This window comes from Egretta garzetta, unplaced genomic scaffold (genome assembly GCF_000687185.1).
Source record: "Egretta garzetta isolate BGI_Z169 unplaced genomic scaffold, ASM68718v1 scaffold430, whole genome shotgun sequence".
Taxonomy (NCBI): Eukaryota; Metazoa; Chordata; class Aves; order Pelecaniformes; family Ardeidae; genus Egretta; species Egretta garzetta.
The window spans coordinates 2,410,230-2,431,240 of record NW_009258267.1 but is presented as its reverse complement, the minus strand read 5'-3'; the positions used below and the strand labels follow the sequence as shown (position 1 = coordinate 2,431,240).

Below are 21,011 nucleotides of genomic sequence, written 5' to 3'. Positions count from 1 at the left end.
GGCTTTTGTTGTATTTTCTGTCTGTTGGGGGGGGAGGGGGGGGGGCATTTTAAATTTTTTTAAAATTTATACATTTAGCTGCAGAAGAAAGCCAAGAGGGGACTTGCAGAGCCCTGGACCAAGGATGGGTTTCCTTATGCCCAGCTCAGGCCTCGCACTGAAGTATCTCCAGCTTCTAGGTCCAGCAAGCTCTGCACTCAAACTCACCACAACAATAAGCGCCCACCCATTTTCAAGCCCCCTCAGGATGGCCAGACAGGGAGACTGGTGCTCCCAGGTCTTCCAGGAACACCAGCGATGACCCAAATGCGTACCATCGGCTCCTGCTGCTTGTGTCAACATCTGGCCACAAATCCAGCCCTAATCTATCTCAGACAGCTGTTATGTCTGGCTATCACAAACAGTTCGCAAATATACTCCAGGCAGGACATGAAATCCAGTGGACTGCTTTTTGGACAAATTCCAAATGAAAGCCCCACCAAGAAGAATAAGCAGAGGAAAGAAACTTTGAGGCTGTGTGAGATGCTGATTGGTTTTGGCCCCACTTGAGAGCGCTGAAGCTAGAAGGTGGTGAGGAAAGAATACGGTCACCGAGGCACTAAAAATTCAGAAACTGTGAAATGAATTAGTTGCTGTGTACCAAGAGCAACAACGTAGCTCCTCAGCTGAGTAGCAAATTAGCAGCGAGAGGTGTAAAAGAAGCAGGAAGAGGAAACGAGCAGGAGAGAAGAAAGGCTGGTTAACCACCCTGGCTTGATGGACCCGCACCTAAAACCCATTTTACTGCTTTAGGGTTGTGAAGTTCCTATACTTCTGCCCCTGTCAGTTTGTTTCCTTAACACCACCAGGAGGTGATTTTAGTTCAATTGTATTATTTGATAATCCCAGCCTCTATGGTGGAGGAAATTGTGCAACACACCATTCTTCTTAGGCAACCTCTAGGTTTCAACAGCCACAGAAGATACATGGGCCTACAGTCATCTGCGTTTGGATTGAAAAGTACAGATTGTTAGATGAAAACCAAAAGGGTTAAAAACACTCATTAAAACAAACAGGCGAAACAAAACACCATAGTGTTGGATAGTGTCTTGGATAGTAGCAAATACCATCATTCTTCTGTACATGATCAGGCTAATTCTGTGCTTTCTGGCTGGGGACGTCTAAAATGACCTTAGTAATAACTCTCCCATCTCAATGTCTATGATCCTACTATTTTCCCTTTAACAGTATGAGTGAAAGGTGCTGATTGCTGTTCAATAAACCAACACAAATACTGACTGCAGAATGCATGCTCCTGATGCAAGGTATGCAAACTACAAAAGATCCTAAATATTACACAGCTAATGAACATGGCGCAAGAGTGCAGTACCAACAAAGACGATCACAAACACTGCTAACAACAGGCAAGGTGAAAAAGCAAAGCCAACTGACTTCTCATCCATTTCTTTTAAGTAGCTCACAAACTATTAAATACATAACCACCTTTTAAAACATCCCAGTTTCTTTTTTCTGGCACATGGCATTCATATGTTTCTTTATTTTGGCACATGGAAGGAATGAGGTAAGGGTGACTGATGAAGTCTCTCAGCAGCTTCAAATTCTGACCAGTGTTGATAGCACTGCAGACCACATCATCTGCAATGTGAGCTGTATCACTGTGCATAGAAGCTATTTGATGCAATGTACCTCAGTTTTTGCAAAAGGATGACATGCTTGCAGCATCAGGAAAATATTCTCTTCAAAAATATTTTTGTTCCTTTTAAAAAATTCTCAAATGCTATCCTAATAATGTATCTATACATCTTTGTGCAAGATTGGGCTAACAAATAATAGTTGCATTACTGTGGGAAATATTAAACCCACAAGTTGAACATTTCTTTCCTTACATGTTTTTTTAATGAACTGCTGAAAAATTCTCTTCATTCTGTGCTCATCTCTAATAGAAATAGAGCAGGAACTCCAAGCATAATCATGGCCCCCCTGAAGTAACATGGGAGCCTGTCATTCATATAATACACTTTAGAAAAGAAAAACATCTTGCTATGTCAAGAGAGATCAATTGTAGCTGCTTTCACAAAGAATACGTTCTTGCCTTTATCTACAGACTGCAAATAACTATCGTGATGTTTAAAGGAATGAGAAAATTCTATTACCTTTACTATTAATCCCTTTGAGTCGACCATCCATATTCTTTTGATAGCTGCATCTTTAGATACCCCTTCTTTTTCCATAGCCATAACAATGAGGTTTGCTATTCCCAGCGCAGCCTGAAGGAAAGAGAAGAAACGTAGCATACAAACCTAGAAATGAAAGAAATCCCCCGCTTTTTTCCTCTACCCACTATTTTAGATTAGTTTCTTAATTTTATTTAGCAATAAAACTGAATCATTATTTTTTCATGAAGTAAACACTAATGAACTGTTGCTACCATCTGTTAATTGGAAACCATGATGTAGATAAATAGTATAGATAAATCTTAAATCATATAGATAAATCATAGTACAAATAAATCTTAAGATGGCATTTACAGTGTGAAGAGCATAATAAATGTTTAAAATCTAATGAAAAATGCTAAAACTAACATTTATTCCACATAATCATCTCAGAATACATTAAATATTTTTTCTTCTTTGACATTTTTTGTTAATTAGATTATTTTTTTTTGTAATTTAAACCAAAGGAAACCACGCTCTGCATGCCAGAAAGTGAAATGCAGTCCTAAAAGATTTTTTCCACTTAATTTTTTTTTTAAATGTCCATCAAGAAGGTAAGTCTCCTTTTACCTACTATTCATGTGTTTTGTAACTCTAGACTTGGCTGTGCTCCCAGTGAATGCAGGGACGAGAAAATTTCACTTACCAATATTTTGCTGAAACATGTATTATTCTTGCTAGATTTTATAATATTTCATCCAACAGATCAAATGTCATACAGGTACAGATTGAAAAACAGGCAACAAAATGAGCCAACAGACCATTCAGTATTTCTGATCACCAACTCATGTACTTATTTATGGGGTTGATTCTGTTTCTTGCTCTTTATTACTCAGTTTCACTGAGAATCAAGTAAGATTCCCCTTTTGTAGTCAAGAAGTAAGTAGTTTTATTAGGAATGAGCTCCTGCAGCAGGGATGATATCTACCATTACCTCTTTGCAGCAACAGGCACACTGACAACACTAACAAAAAAAATAAACATTAGACCATAGATTCATCTGTCTGTTGAACATGGAGCAAAACCAGGGGAAGGAACTTCAGAGAGACGGTCAGCCTTGATGCACAAAGCCACTGACATGCCAAACATGGATGCACATCGTTCTGAAAACTATAGACCTGATCTCAGTAGAACCAAATATTGAATCAAAATAAAGATCTCTGGACTACACAAAGCCAGATTAGTATATTGCACCTATGGGGCGGTTGGTGACCATGAATAATGTTTTTCAGAAGCCTGCATGGGGTTGTAGACTTCATACAAGAGATGACAGCTAGTCACACTGTAGATAAGTACAGCCCTCACTTGTTTGTTGTTGGCTTAGAAATTTATACTGAAAAACTAGTATAAAAAATAATGTGCATAAAAATCTTCAGAAATGGATGATCCTATATTTAATGACAGGAAAAATCAAAGGGGAACTACTTCTTGGTAAATAAATTTTATTTAATTTCTCTTTGGTGGCCTGACATGTTTTCTCATCTTTCCAAAAAGTTTTGTTTGTTTACATTGAAAGCAGCTCAATAACTTACAGCTGAAGAGCTAGAGCCTAAAGTTTTAAAAAGAGAACAGATCTCCTCAAAATGTCTTATGAAAAATACGAGGCTCGATCAGATGATCAGAGATTTTTTGGTACGTTTACATTTGAATTAAAACCCAACTTTCAGCAGGTGTTAGTGATCATTCTTGTTAACTAGATAGATATAACTTGATTAAATATTAAGAAAAAAATCTTCATAGTACAGTTTTTCCTGACGTATAAAAATGCATACCTCTCCAGCTCCCTGGAACAACACAGTGTGATCTGATAACCTGTTCTTGGTGATACGCAGAGCTGCAAGAAGACCTGCAACAGCCACAGATGCAGTTCCTGAAATAAAGAAATGAATATATTTGGTTGTTCTGGAAATAATTACAAAGCATTACATTTTAAATAATTCCACAGCATCTTTCAGCCAAAAGATACAAGTACTTAGGGTGGTATTAAAAAGTTCAGCGGAATTGGAGTTTGCTCTACTTTATTCTTATGAAAGTTAAATGTAAGTGGGAATATCTTCAGAGTAACATTAAATAAAATAATAATAAAATATGATTGATTGATTCTACTGGGTGGGCATAATGTCTGGGGCAGTCAGACTATTACAAAATATTCTGATTATAACTTTTTTCAGAAGGAAAGGGTGTGAAAGCCCAGACAGAATTATCTTGAAGGACTCTGGGGACTAAAAATTAAGATACTGGTCTCAGTCTTCAAATATATCTGTTTCAAATACAGTAAAGTACAAGACTAAAATAAAACTTTATTTCTCATGGGGATGCTGCCAGAGTAGAAGAGCAAAATGTGAACATGTACAGAGAAGCTAAGCTAGCTGAAAGAGTAAGGCCTCTTATTTAAGCTTATTTAAGACACCGACTGTCCTACTGCATCCAAAAGCCCTCAGCACTCCAGTCCACTGTGAAAGGGGTTCCAGCTTACTAGCATCTAAAACATTGGAAGTACCTTTTAAATCTGTCTTTGAGTTATGCCACACAGGGAAAAAAGGCTAACGTTCAGTTTCATGATTTAGCCTGGGGAGGCATTTCTTCTCCAAATCAGAACCACAAAGAATGAGATACCTGGCTGCCTTTGAATGGAAAAATTTTGGTCCTCATCATGAGAAACACCTATTAATAAAAAGTAGGGCAATAAAGGGATCTCAAGCAGGTATCTAGCACAAACCTGTTCACAATGGCAGGATCAACCATACCTCTGTGATTCCTGACAGATCTTTGTCTAACTTGTTCCTAACATCATCTTTCAAATACTCCTATGATCTCCTCAGCAAGCTATTCCAGTGCTTTAATATACTTCTTGTTGAAAATGTCTAATCTAAATGTTTTTTCTTCTTCTTCTATTTTGGCCTCATCTTGTCTACCACTGGAAAAAAATCTTTTTTTCCTCTTTGCAACAAGACGTATATTATATTTGAAAGCTAATGGTGTCCCAGCCTGCTTTTCTTATGTGGAACAATCCCAATTCTTCCACTCTTTCAAAAAGGTATGTTTTCTAAAACACTTAGCATTCATTTCTCTCCTCTGGACTTTATCCATTTGTTTCTTATCTTTCTTGAATTGCAGCACCCAAATCTATACACAACACTGCAGCTGAATTGTTAGCACTGCTGAGTCTGGCTGTCAGCTTCTGCCATGCTGAAGTTGTATTCAGTCACCAGGACCTGGTATCTGGCCCTTCTGATCCAAAGACCAGTTAATCTTCCTCCCCAGCTAAGCCTACTGGAGAGGGAAGGCCTTCTTTGATGCATTACTGACTTCAGGTAAGAAGCTTGTCTTTTTCACAGCTGGGCATCGTCACTAAAGCCCAGGCACAAGGTGGACCAAAAAAAAGACAGTCAGACTCCTAATTCTTGCAAGGAACTTGGATCCATTAAATAGCAGAAAAAAACCTGAAAAAGTGCATCAACTTTCAACAAGTTCACAGAATGTATAAAGACATCCTGTGGACATGGATATGGTAGTGAGGTAGATGTGAGCCAGCAGAAAAGTTGTGCTCAATGTGTCTTTTTAGAGGAGATTCCGAAGAACCAATAGCGGACAGCATTGATTTCACCAGGACTGGAAAAGCTGTATCCGCCACTAATGATTAGGTATTGAAAATGAAAAATGGCTTTCAACAGTCTTTGAAGATTTATGATGCCTACGAACATGGGCCCTGATATCTTCCCCTTGTGAACAAGGAATATGAACTGAATTCTTCCTTCTCGAGGCAGCGGCTGCCATTGACTGACCCAAGGAAACCAAAGATGAGGCCATAAATGATTTTGAGAAGCCTGCAAGAACATGCAAAGAGAAGATCTGCTGGCTCCTACAGTTCTGTTCCTGATCATCACAGCCCTAACTGCACTTGTCTATGAGCCACCTGTTTGCTTTCGAGGGAAGAATTCACATTGGTAATGTTTTTTTTCCTTCAGAAAAAGTGTGAAATAGGTATGGCCAGCCCTCCAAAAGCACTTTGGCCCAGAATTTGCACATTGGACATTTGCCCTCAATGTGCAGCTCCCTGCAGGATATACTTTTGCTATTCATAAACAAGGCAAAGTTCAAAACTGAGATAGTAGTAATCTCTACATTAAACTCAAGGAGATGCTCAAAACAGGTATTCATATTGCAGGCACACAGACCATTACATTTCAAATACATGTAGCTAAAGAACTAAAAAACCAGAAGTAGTAAGAAGCCTGGTACTGGGTAAAACTCTCCTTAAAAGACATCCTTTGGGTGTTAAAGGCTGGGTTTGAATCTGTGGTTTATAAGTAGGATCATCTGAGTCTCATGAATGGTTACTTTTTCAAAAATAAAAGGTAACCCTTAGTAAAATTTAAGAACACATTTTAAAGTTAGAAAGTCCCTTAGAAAGTAACTTTTTGAAATAAATCCACCTGAACAGTTCAAAACCATGTGTCTTTAGCGCTAAAACGTTTGTTACATGCTTTTGATCGTGACTTTTCCCTTCAATCATCAGAAATACAGGACACCTTGTTCTCAGCCCACTTAATGTTTAGACCATACAAATTTGTCATTTTTAGTTATTTAGTCATTTTTATTACTTGTTCTGAGAGCTGAGATCATTTACTCTCTTCTCCCTCATTTCTAAATAAAAAAAAATAATCTAAAAAATGGTTCCTCTGAGGCACGGCTTTGGGAACAACAACCCTCGGGCTGAGACACTTCCACCCCACAGTATCCAAGAGCTAGCTTGTTTCATTCCCAGATGAAATTAAGTCTTCCTCTGGTGAGTGCCAAATTGGCAAAGACCAACAATGGCAAAAGAGAGAAGTCAGACCGCGCTCTCCGTTTCCCTTGGTACTCTACCAAACAGTCCTCATAACCGGCAATAAAAAAATCCCATCCTCTCATTGGATGCCAAATTCTTTCTTCTATTTTATATTACACAGCTGTGCTTGCAGGGGAGGAGGAGGAGGAAGCCTACATAACATGGCTTAAGACCATCGATCTGGTCTCCTGAAAAGGAAAGCTGAGCCAGAGCGCTGTAAGGTCCTGTCTCCAGCCCTTGAAGACAGAAGTTGTGGCCACCGGGGCACCCTGCCCTCATCAGTGGGCTACTTAGAGAGCCAGGAAAGCAGCTCTTCAAGCAGCTTTCTGGTGACAGAGACAAAATGAAACACCGTAAATTTATAATGTAAGGGAATGCCGGGATCCTGCTTATCTTCATGGCTGATGTACTGTGTTGCTAAATTTGTTAGCCAGAAAAATGGACTGTGATTAAGTATTACCAGTTGAGATACTTTTACAAACTCTGTTACAAAGCCATCTTCTGTTTTAAGGAAAAAGAAGAGAGATATGAAACATGAATAAAATACTACATTGAATGTCACTAACATTTTGCATCGATTATTTACATGGGACGCGAGTTATCGTTACCTGTATGTTCATTATGATTCAGAACAAAGGTTATAATAGCAATATATAAAGGCTTAATATTCCATCTCTCACGAATCACTATTTGCATAGAACTGTTCTAAACCCGGTATTTTAAAAGTACTTCACATCACATTTATTCAGCCATTTGACTCTAAAAAGCATAATAACCCAGTTTATTAGATTACTGAACCCACTATCAGTACTGCTGGCAGTGGCTGTCATCACTTCTCGTCAGCTGTTTCCCTTATTCCTTCCTATTGAAAGGGGGGGCACCGTCAGCGTGAATAGCAGATCTGTTTAACCGGAACTGCTCTGACTAACGGCATGACCTTAAATTTCACCCTGAATACTGACTCGACTTTTTGAAAAGAATCAAAATGCAATTCACATCCATCTGCCAAAGCCTAACCACTTCTCGCGGACATTACGAAGCAGTAACAGAATTTTGCCTCTTTTCTGACTGTCATCGCTATAGGAAGGAGAGAAATGGCTTCGCCTCCCTCTCCCACCAGAGCACAGGTTAAATCCTTTGTGTGTGGAATAAGATAGACATTGTTCGTGGATATTATTCTGAAAACCGATTCTGTTTTCCCCAAGTTTCTAGAAGATTAAGCACGGCAAGTTTAACAAAGGATATTTTTCTAAAGCAGCGTCAGCTGCTGTGACAGCAAACACTTCACTACAGTTTTCTAGGAAGGTGAGTCATATCTTGCAAAGATATGGTAGATGTGCAATTTCAAAATACACTGCTCTTTATCAAGCCTTTGTTTTCTGTCCAAGATTCTTTAGTCTTACTTGCTACCGTAAACTGTACGACGGAGCATGAATATGTCAAAGGAAATCCTAGAGACCACGGCCTTTTGGGGTTGGCACATTACAAATGCTTTGGAGCACAGACTCTTCTTTCAGCAGATGCAACAATTAAAGGAAAAAAGGGGGGAAAAAATCCCCAAAACATGAGGAACGAGAATTTCATTTTTATTGGATGTGGTTTAATTTAAATTAGCAAAAAATGGCTTATGGCACTGAAGCATTCGTCCATTATTTGAAGTTTCAAAAGATAAAACTTGTAATCAAGTTTATTACATCATTTTCCCTACCTCATCTTAAAAAGCTAGTAAACAAGAAGAGGGGAGGAATTTCTGCAGCACATCCTAAAATCTCAGCTATTCATTCTGGACTAAAAGATTAGGAAGTGGTAAGAGTAAAATTCATATTTCTCAATACACAGCCTAATAGAAATTACATGTTAACACGGCCAGTCTTCCAACATAGCACTGCATAGAGTGCCAGGGAAAAAATAAATCCATTCCCTTCTCCTACACTTACTGGGAAAAAAGGTGAGAGTGAAGATCCTATCTAAAAGGTGTCATCTCAGTTGCTAGTGATGAAAATGCCATGGCTGTGGGTAGTTCAGAAGGACCCTCTTTTACAAGATGGGAGCTCCTTCTCCCCCTCTTTTAAGAGATGGGAGCAACTTCTCCTTGCCACAAACAGGCTTTTCAAACCTTTGCATGCACACTGCCCTGCTCTGCAGCTGCAGCAGGCAGGCAGTGCAAAGAGGGGAAAAGGCTCTGGTGAAGGAGAAACAGAGCCTTTTTAAAAGAGCAACTATTTGGTATATTTGAAAAGGGATAGAGAGTCCCAGAAGCACAGGGTGGCTGAGGCTGGGAGGTCACTCAGTGCAACCCCCCTGCTCAAGCAGGAGCCGGTTGCCCAGGAACATGGTGAGAATGGATTTCTTTTTTTAACCCATAATGAGCAAAACATGAAACAGAATAATACTTGTACATACATGTCCTTGTACATACGTGTCCTTGTACATACGTGTCCTTGTATATATGCATGGAAAGGTATACAAAATCTACAGCGGGGGATTTACTTGGAAGCATACTGATTTCAGTGTAAATTTACCCCTGAGTAACTGAGAGGTGATATCCTGAATATAGTGGAAGAAAAATATACTTCACATAACCCTAGCTCTGGTGAAGGAGAAACAGAGCCTTTTTAAAAGAGCAACTATTTGGTATATTTGAAAAGGGATAGAGAGTCCCAGAAGCACAGGGTGGCTGAGGCTGGGAGGTCACTCAGTGCAACCCCCCTGCTCAAGCAGGAGCCGGTTGCCCAGGAACATGGTGAGAATGGATTTCTTTTTTTAACCCATAATGAGCAAAACATGAAACAGAATAATACTTGTACATACATGTCCTTGTACATATGTGTCCTTGTACATACGTGTCCTTGTACATACGTGTCCTTGTATATATGCATGGAAAGGTATACAAAATCTACAGCGGGGGATTTACTTGGAAGCATACTGATTTCAGTGTAAATTTACCCCTGAGTAACTGAGAGGTGATATCCTGAATATAGTGGAAGAAAAATATACTTCACATAACCCTACAGTATATGTCTTAATAGGAATTTTTTTATTACTTTTTAAAAAAAATCCCAGTGTCTGTTTCACCTGGAAGCAAATGTGACTTCCTATTATGAAAGAAGTTTTCTGCAGTTTGCACATAATATCAGAATTTGAGAGATAATGATATCAACATATGAGCTATTACATGTCATTCAGTTTTGCATTTTCAAATTCTTCATCAGAGAATGAATTGGAAGCCCCATGCCCATCACAGCCACAACAAACCCCAAACCTTCTTTACAATTTGTTTTCAAGAACTGAACTTCCTAGGTACCAAATGTATAATTACCGATATTAATGTTAAAAATAATTAAATCTTAAAAAGGAGAATGCTTGCAACAGAGAAATTCTGATTTCTGAGAACTGCACTGACTTAGGGTTAATTTGGTCCTAACATAACTTCCAGGTATAATTTTCCTAATCATTCAAATGGCAGTCTGCTGCACATTTAGCATATATTTTAAATCAAACCACACATGTAAAATAGAATAATAATCTTAAATTATATGTGCTCTACATTTTTATTTTAGGTCTGTTTCTTTTCATAAAATTTTGATGCAATTAAACAGCACAGCTGTTAAAAACTAATGACGTCTAAGGTCATGATGGATACTGGAGCTAATTCCAATCCAGTGCAATCTCTCCATGTAAATATTTTTGCTGGCATAAAATACAGGCTCTGCGTCCATATTGGGGGAAAGCATTGCATGTGGGCACAGTGAAATAGAGCTATAACACCAGAATAAAAACAGTATTATACTGCATAGAGAAAGACTTATTTTATGTAGATTGGCTTATACTGCAGAAGTTTGTCAATTGAGACAATTTTAAAGTACAGGGTGGGGGAAAATCAGAAACAATTGAAATAATTGAAATAACTGACCTGCACAGAGGCAGCAAGGCTAGAGAAATTTATGCCGCTATTTCAAATTTACCAATGTCAGCAATGACTACAACCAACTACCACATGCTAAGCGCTGAGAGACCCACGTAAAACAAATGCACAGCTCCCAGGATGTGCAAACTTGCCCTAAGCCACTGACTGTGCTTGAGGAGCAAAAACTCTTTCAACAGACACACCAAAATGAAGATGGGTGTGAAAAGGGAGTGCTACAGCCCCCTGCCCTGCCCCAGCTGGGTTTGCCGAGGAGCAGGCAGGTACGGCCCCAGCCAATCCCACCTGTGAGCGGGATTTCAGACACTGCAATCCTGGACTTGTACCTAGGACTTCTTTTCAACCAATCATAAGAGATGTGTTCAACATCCCTGCAGCAGGGAAAGTATCAGGTTAGTTTCTCCAAGGGGATTTCAACCTCCTAAACCATGGATCCCAACCCTGCCTCCTTCCAGGGGTGACCAGAGAACATCTTCCACCCTGATAAACAGCTTTGGCAACACAAGACCCAACTCTTCTTCTGGCATTGGTCCATTCCCAGGCAGGGGTTGGAGAGAAAAAAACCCCACATCTCATATCTTAAAGAAAATTCCACCCTGTCCTTATGACTCCTTCTTTCTAAATACACTGGAGATGAGCAAAGTTAGCAACCTGATCTAATTCAGGTATTTCTAAATGTTGTGAAGCTTGACATTATAATATTAATTCATATTTCTCCCATATAGAAAATTATGATCAAAAACCCCCTCAATTTTGCAAATGCTTTCAAACAGTTAGAGAGAACCAGATAAAAGTATTTGTTATGAACCCAAGGCTTTAGCTGATTTACATTTCCAAAAGTCACACTCTGTATGTTTCAGAGAGAGGAAAAAAAAATGCAGCAAGATGATTTGTGGTCAGAAGAAAACCAAACAATAATCCAAGGAAAAAAGTGAACATTCTTCCTAAAGCAACATTATTGCTATTATGTTCATAAAAAAATATTTTGAAAATACAAATATGAAGAAATTATTATCGTAGAGGGAAAAAATTCACCAGCCATCCAAAACCCAAGATGGTTTCTAGAATGATAAAATAAGAGCAATTTTATTATTCCAATACAGATTTATAGCAGTTGGTCAGAATCCTGTTTGCCCGTGTTCCCAACTCCTTGAGTAGAGAGAGGGGTGGTAGAAAAATTTACAAAGCTTTTTCCAAAGTTAAGGATGTGACCATGCTGTAGCAGGGATGGAGACAAAACCATTTCCAGAAATTCTTAAATACATCCATAGGTGACCCTTAATGGCCAATCTTTACTGGTTTTATAAGATCAGTGTTTTGGCAGAGCCTTTTTTTCCAAATGCTCTGCAGCGGGGTCAGTGAGGGGCATGCTGACACCCTGCAAATAGCTGTGAGCTAACAGAGGCAACTGCATTTGTCCAAGTTACTGCTTGAGAATGGGTATGCAGCTGCCATATTTTCTTTATCTTTTATAGTGTCTGGCAGGAGTCAGGATCGTATATTAGGGTTTTTAGATTTGAGGTACTTAAAGGCCCTCATTGCATCACTAAGATATATAGGAATCCTTTGTCTGGATATCCTATGGCAGTGAAAAAAGCCTCAGCCCTTCCTTGAAACATATTAAACATTTCTTTTGATCATTAAAATAGCTTTGGCTTGACAAATATTTGGACTAGGAGCAACTATGTTTTAAATATCATGTAAGCACTATCTTCAGAAGATGATGGCAAGTCAGACGCAATGTTGTGTTTGTTTGCTTTTATTGGCCTGATGCTACTTGTCAGCTTTACTGCTCTAGGGGTAGAAAACACAACTTGCATACAGAGAAGGCCACTCTTTCAAGTAGCCTGGAAAAAAATCATGCCATTTAGAAACTGAAAATCTCTAGGGATTGCTGAAGAAGTTAGCACCATCTATCCTCATTAAAGCTGTCAGGTGGAAGATCCTTAGGGTTTATAAAGCTGGAATAGAAAGAGGGAGAAAAGATCACTGGATCTATATTTGGGCTGTTGTTACTCCACTGCTATGTTATAGGGGAAGATGACATCCTACAAAAAAAAGATACTGAAGGTATTTATGGGGATATGGTGACAAACAACAGAGATCAGAGCAGACTAAATACATCCACTTTCACCTCTTGGAAGCTGTACGAACGTTAAGGATGGAGATCACCCAAAAGTCCCAGACATCATTTATGAAAATATCAAAAGAGCCTCAAACACAAATTAGATTGCAGAAACTGAATAAATTAAAAGACTGCACATGGCTGAACTTCTAAGGAAGACTGATAGGTGCTACAGCAGCTCAGCCAAAAGCCAAACAGATACCTTCCAACAGTTTTGAATATGAAGACACCTCCTTCCAAAGTGCATGAGAGAGAGAATGCAGTGGTTTTAAAATGCATCCAGAGACACAGAAGACTTTCTCAGCTTAGTTTACCCATACTTGGTACATTTTTGCCAAAAACCTTCCCTTCCATTTCTTTGAAACTAGATTCTAGTTGAGTCTCTCTCTGGTTTGGGGTGTGGCCCTTCATCCTGAAAGGAAAGAGAATTCCTTGTGGGAACTGGGTCTCTGAACAACCATGGAAACTTCCAGATGCTGTTTGGTCTGCTGTGTTGGACTGTCGTAGCCATGACTACACTCAGACCCTGCAGGGTAAGAACCACCATGCTTCTTACAAAGGGAAATGACATTTTATAATTAGTTTATTTCCCATCTGGGAGTTTGTCCCCCATAATCTGTTCCAGATGCAGGAGTAAAACTCAGCCAGGCTTGTAACAGAAACATAGTTCATGGGGCTAGCCAAATCCCTAACACCAGAAAGACAAGGGCTATTTGAATCCACTGCCATGCGTTGAGTCCCTAAAAAAAGACCTAGGTCCCACGAATGACTCAAGCATGACTTCTGGAAAACTCAAGCTCCTGATGCTTGGCTTGAAGTGTCACTGCAAACTGTTAGAAATGAAGACAGTTAAACTCCCTTTTTTGATCCTGTCACTGCTGAGGACCTCTATCTACCCAAAGAAACACAAGACTGGGTAAGAGGCAGCTGGGTGCCCAGGGCCCTCCTTGGGTACCTCTCTCCAGCAGTTTGTCTGACTTCAGGCTCCTCGCAAGGATGGGAGCCAGTGCACTTACTGCCCTGGAGAAAGTTATTTTCCAGTGGTCTTTTCCTGACGGGAAATAAGGCAACCCAAGCAGCAGCAGCCACCACTTGTCTGTCTTCTCAGGCAGGAAGGGACAAGAGGGAAGAAGGGGGAATTCCCCTTGCTGAGGTTTCCCATCCTAGATCTTTTCCTTTTGCCAGCTTCTACAAATGATTCAGATGGGAAAGAAGAGTCAGGGGGAAAATTTCCCTCTAAAATTAAATGCAGGCCTGAGACTGAAAGGAAAATTAGAAGGATATTTAACTGAGTTGTCAGTTTAAGAACTGAAATACAGTTTGACATTTATCAAGCAAGCTCTGTTGCGTGGAGGAACAGCAGAGTAGTTGTGACTGCAGTGACAAAAAAAAAATGAGGGAAGTGCAGTCCAGGTTTGAGCTTTGACATTTGCCCAAAGATCTGAAGTTAATAATTTATATGGGAATGCCATTTGCACACTAGACTATTAAAAAAAACCAAACAACAAAACCTGAATAGTAGATATCTAAATAAAGCATGAGGCATAAATGACAGGGGAAAGGTTAAGAGCAAAGACAGCTCACCATAAACCCATGCTGAGGTAACCCAAGGCAAAATATGACCTGTACTGAACATCTTCAAATATCACAGGAAAGCTGATGCATTTTTTTTCCCTCTGGTACATCAATTAAGACTCATTTTTTTCTCTTGTGAGCATCACAAGAGTGAAGAGAAGAGAAAGAGTCTGTTACCTTGAATGTCATCATTGAAAGTGCAATACTTGTTACGGTACTTATGCAGGAGGCGGAATGCGTTAGCATTAGCAAAATCCTCAAATTGAATGAGGCAGTTCATGCCATACCTAGAAAGACAAAAAACTGTGCATTACATTAAAAAAAATACATAATTGCATGTTAAAAAGATATTAACATTTGTAGTCAGCTTTTGAAAACAAGTATAATATAATTTATACATCTGCTAATATGTTTCTGTTATATTCTGTATCTTTACATGCATATAAATTATCCTGGAAGCATAATTAGACTACTACTACACTTTACTGAGTTCTAAGTTAAGAAAAAAAGATCGAGGAAAAGGCCTTAATCTCTCTGCAGACATCTCAACAGAAGTCTTCGCTGAGCAATCAGCTAGTGAGCAAGAAAACCTGGCCCCATAAGGAAGGAAGCAAAAAGGTAACACATCCAGAACATGGATTTTACGTTGTTGTCATTATGCAGGTCAGCAGCATGACATCACTCACAACACAATGCTCGACCGTTCCTACTATAAGAGGGGTGTTGATCAGAAACACGGTTAATCTAGACATATGATAAATGTGTGAGAACACTTTAAGGAAGGCAAGCAATAGCTGCAAATTTGAATTGTGTTACACTTGGCTAACAGACACCAAAACCTTGGGTATATCCCGAAATGAGGTTACCTACATTTCTTACATCTACTGTTTCACTGGATTGTCAAAACTGATTTTCTGATATGATTGCTAGGTGTTTCTTAAACAGTATGCTAAGAATCAATGTTATCATCCATTTCAATGTCTTCTCGTCCTTTTAGCTAATGAAACAACTCAAACTGACATTTCCTATAGTACTTTGAAATCTCTATACACTATATTTTGAAAACATAGTATGCAGCAGCATCAGATGAACAATATCTATCATTTATCTGATATTTAGCTAAGTCAGTTCAACAGCACGTGTAAGTAACTTTTGGCGAACCTTGTGGTAAGAGTCTCAAAGTTAATGCCAGTCATTAAATTTCTTGGAAACATTCACTGTGTTATCTTGCTGCCTTGGACCCACTATGTACTAAGGCTGCACTACCAACAGGGAGCAAACAGCAACATCTTCCTAGTGTAGGTAGGTGCCTATGTTGACTTCAGCAGGCATAAGGCATCTCAAATACATCTAAAAGTCATTGAATAGAGGAACACAGGAGTACTCCAGAGGAACACAGAGGAACTCCAGACTCCTGGCATATGCCAATATCTAACAAGTAAAGAATTGGCACTGGTGTGCCAATAAAGTTACTCCTAAAATGAAAGTTACTAACAAGTTAAATTAATTTAATATTACTACTATGCATCCTCCAGTCCTTAGATGCATTTCATAATAGTGCTGTCTCTGAATTCCTTGCTTAACTTTCCCATGTGGAATTTTCAAATACTTTCTTAAAACAAAAACAAAAAAACCCACAAACCCCCCCAAAATACCAAAGACATTTCTAGACATAAACTATGTAAAGATTGAATTAAAGCTCACAGCACACTGGCAACAGGAAAAAGAAAAAAAAAAAACAAACATAACTTGAATACTATCAATCTCATATGGGAAAAAAAAATAAAACACAAAAAATTTAAAATATAGGATTAGTACTAAAACTGTCTGTACACATTTGGATCTGGAAATATCACATAAACATTATCGCACCCAGGAATAATATTACAAGAAAAAGTTCTTTAAAAAAAAAAAACTATTTGAAATAAACCTAACCTGGCAATTTGCACAGACGAAGGAACCATTTGGTTAAAACTTTCAAAAAATACTGCATTAAGGTGTTGCTATGAAATTATTACCATTAGGGTCTAATAGGGTAAGATCTCAACAGCACATGTCCTGTTTGAGCCAAAGGAGGTTTTTCTTTATCTGCTAACAGCACAAATCGAAGAGAGACAGTTAAGGAGTTCCTGCTTCATCCAGAAAAGCAATAAATACATAAACTGAGCAGTTCAGTATAAATAATCTACTTTAATATTAACAGAGTTTTTCTTTAAACCATGCACGTGTTTGCCAACCATCTTAAGCAAAGCCATCAATATAAAAAAAGGACAAAAATTCCTGTGACTAAATTAATTTCCATGGAAATCACGTATTTACAGCCATATTACAATTAGCCAAAACTACTGGGATTCCACTGGCAGGAATGGTAATCCCTGCTGAAAATAAATACATCTTCAGGTTTTATGGAAAAACCTGGACTTCTTCAGCAGCACAATGACAGGCAACCGCTTAAAAGAGAATTTGGCGAGTCAGTAATTCAGTACAGTAAAATCACAACTGAGTTCAAATAAGAAACTGGAGCTACTTTTCAATAATTAATTTAAATTTCTAACCTGATTCAGTATCTGACACAAATTTCTGTGATTCCATAAGTGTCCAGGAGCTGACAGTTGCATAATAATAGGAAACTAATGAGATTAACACCCTGAAATCCTGGAGCCTGGTTAGAAGTGTTTCTTGGATGTCATTAAGCCAATGTCTGTTTCTTTATTTTACCATATATAACATTCCATTTTCTCATCTGCATTTGATTTTTCTCCATTTTCTTACCCACTGCCTTTGTAGACATGGATCAAACCTCCCTGTGAATAATATTAAATCAGTGTCCCTGTAGAAAACACTCATACTACACTGGGCACGCTATCCATACTAATTCTTTGAGCAAGATATCGTGGCTGTTTAATTAAAATGGAAAAAGTGCAAGCAGTCTAATTCTGGGCCTCTGAGATTTTGGCATTATAGCAGAAAAATTTCTAAGCAGCATTCTTATTCGCTGCAAGTGTTCTACATGACACCCAGGTAAAAACCTGAGACTTCAGTGCTGCCCGCGACCAGTAGTGCCTCATAAGATTCATGAAGTATGAGATCTATGTCCTCAAAAATTCTGATCAAATCCAGTCCCTGGCTACCCGTGATAGACAAGAAAATGACACAGTGTTTCTCTGCTTGGAGTATTCCCATTCTCAAAACCACTAACAGATGAAACATACAGATGAGGTAATATAAAATAGTTAGCCTCTGGCATTCCAGAAAATCTCCTTGCAATAATGAATTGTCTACAAAGGTGCCACATGGTCCTGGAAGCAGTGACCATACCAAAACAGCCATCAATTTTTCTGTGATTTCCACATCTTACTATCGCAATCACTTCCAGCAGAAAGTTGAACCATAACCTAAAATGATGGACACAGTCAAGAGCTCAACTCCACTTTCCTTCCTGTATCACTCTGCAATAACTTTCTGCCCCTACTGCACTCTGATGGACAGTTTTAGGTCGTGGTTTCTCAACAATAAAGGGCAACTGTATGAATCAACCCTCATGAAAGCAGAACATGTCCTTTCTGTTTGCTCCTCATACCCTGCTGTCATCGCAAATTTTCGGTTTGGAACTACACTTCTTCATAGGTGGGTATGATAGACAAATGACTACTGGATGAGAAGGGAACCGAGCACTTTATTGCTTGCCCATGTGCAGTCATCAAACCCTGTTGTGCCTTACACACCATGCTGTAATTCATATTACCTTTCAAATATTATGGAAAGAGAAAAAAAAGTGTACAGCTATCCTAAAACATGACAATCTTAACTTCTATCATCAATACTTTATACAGATATGGCACAGATTGATTTCATTGAGTTTCTTCAGATGACACGGAGAGACTGATCAGGTAGGTTCAGAAGCAAGTAACTGAGATTTGCTACAAACAAAATAATCGGATTTAAAACCACCATTGAATGGTTGTGATTGACCTTTACAGGGGGTATGTTAAAAGCAAAAGGCCTGCAGTTGAGTGCCAGCAGCTTCAGGCAGGACAAGAAGATTAAGAGGCAAGGTTATAAGGAACTGTCATGATAGAAAACGCTGTAAGAGATATTTCTCCATATTTTAAAAATAGTGGACTACCTATCATTATAGTGTGAAATAAGGGTGTTAATCTGTGTACTGCTTATCTAAGTTGCTAAACTTGATCATCATACACCTTAGGAGAATTTCACCTTCCTATTTGAAATTTTAAGACATACACATTTAAAATGTAACCTAAAATCCTTTCAATTTGAATGGGTCACCAACAATAGAGTCATGGGAGCAAGTAGACTTTGTACGCGGTTGCAATGATGCAAACACGAGTCACAAACAATGTATCATGCCTTATCGCTTGCCCAAAACAGAGACAACATTTCTCCAGCTATTACTGCTTTTGATCCAGGGATACATAGGGGATAACTGCAAAAATGGAGAAACACATAACTAACATGTGTGTTGATATTGAAAGGTGGTACAAATAAACAAAAGAGAGAACCTATCCAGTGGGCATCAACTGTCTCAACCAGAACACTTGAAGAAATGACAGGTCTAGTCCTAAACTACCAAAACTAAGAAAATAAATGAAAATCTGGGAGACATTCATCCTCAGTGTGCAACCATAAAAAATGTCCTAGGGAATTCTTAACTATTTTCTTGCTCTGGAAAACACTTCTCTGATAGCAATAGCTTGGCTTGAGTAGCCTGGCTAGGACTGCTGAATTCTTGCAGGCGAGTGTTTTGTAGCTGTGAATTCCTCTCTTCTGCCTGTTTGGGATCTGTCACTACGGTAGCTGATTAGACACACATCATCCCTAGAAAGTGATAATCCAGATCACTCTTCCCGCTTATAAATCCTGTTTTGTCACCCACATCTTTGTGTACTTGGATCTTAGTCTCCTGCTCCAAGTCACACAGGCAGTCTGAATCAGGATCCAACTGGAGAGAAGTTCAAAGCCATCTTTCCTTTTTTTGTTATGGACAGAAAATACAGAGAAGAGTGGTGGCAAGCATGCAACATCAGATTTGTCATCAAGTATGGGAGGCAAACACCGGACAATGGATTAAAAAGAACCATCCCACTGAATAACGCGTGGTTGCCAGAGAACGCTGTTTCCAATATTTCTCCCAATTTACAACATGTTTTGTGTGACAGTCTTAGCTTAGTTTTCCCCATTTATAAATAAATCTATATTCAGTTGTCTGTGACAACAATGTTCATCTTTCAAATCATTCTACAGATTATGTCTTTATGTAATAGGCTGGAGAAAAATGTCCACAGCTCTTTAACCATCCCAAATATACAGTACTAGCATTTTAGCAACCCAATGCTCTTAAGAACCTCAAACAGGGAAAACCCTCAAGAATCCAGTGGGAGCTATAAAAGTTTGGCCATAATTCTGAATTCAAACCATATGATCAGTAAAATCCATGCTTACTTCTACAGCTAAGAAAATTTTCTGGAAATATATTTGGATCATTTGTTCTTACTGCCAGCCATTGTTTTGGAAACCTTCCTAAAGGAACAAGTGGTTGCTTTTTAGGTTTTTAGAGCTTCCAAAATCCCATTTGACTATTTTCTTTGTTCATGTGGGCCTGGAACTGAAAAAGCCTTAGAAACCACCAGAAGTGGTTGCTGCCACCCATCCCTAAGAAGGAGCAAAACCAAAATGATAGCAACATTGGCGTTCTCTCCCTTGTTTTGTGCGTCACGCAGCTGCTCCACCAGCCAGAACCACTTATAGTGCACCAGGACGATGTGGAAGTCATCTCCTTCCTCCCCATGCCAAACGCAATAAGCTGTTCATTTCCATATATCTCACTGCTCAGAACAGATTTAAAGCATAACGGCCACTGCTATAAACTCCAATTTGTGCCAGGGCTGTCATGAAAGGATGCCTTCCAACTCGCCCTCCTGACAGCTCTTACCACCTGGATGTCTTCTCTCCCTGCCCTCCCCCAAGCTTTCTTTAACTTCATTTCCTAAAGCAACTAAAGCGCTGCAATGAGGTCATACATCCATCCTAGCACCTCTTCCACTACAATTTTAACCTGCTGGTTAAATTCAAGCAAATTTGAGCGCGGGGGATAGAGTTTTCCACAATAGCTGCTACGCGTATGTTCTGTGGAAAAAGGTGGCCGAGATGAGAAACCCTCCAGCAAGCAGCGCAGCCACCCCACAGCAGATGTTACTGCTCACGCTGCCCGCCAAACAGCCTGACGTGCTACAGCTGCACAGGACAGAAGTCCATCCAAGGCGTACTCCGCTCTAGCCAGTGCTACAATGCAAATACCTTCCCAGAAGAAGTATCATTAAA

General features: G+C 39.1%; 1 protein-coding gene across 1 annotated transcript in view; it reads right to left on the bottom strand.

Moving 5' to 3' along the window:
- Nucleotides 1–21,011, bottom strand: part of ME1 (malic enzyme 1) — a 141,872-nt gene that overhangs the window by 27,517 nt on the left and 93,344 nt on the right. The window contains exons 6-8 of the mRNA XM_009649151.2: nt 14,847–14,956; nt 3,986–4,083; nt 2,154–2,267 (exon numbers count right to left, since the gene is read on the bottom strand). Of these exons, the coding sequence (XP_009647446.1) occupies nt 2,154–2,267; nt 3,986–4,083; nt 14,847–14,956 (322 nt within the window). The remainder of the gene's footprint in view (nt 1–2,153; nt 2,268–3,985; nt 4,084–14,846; nt 14,957–21,011) is intronic.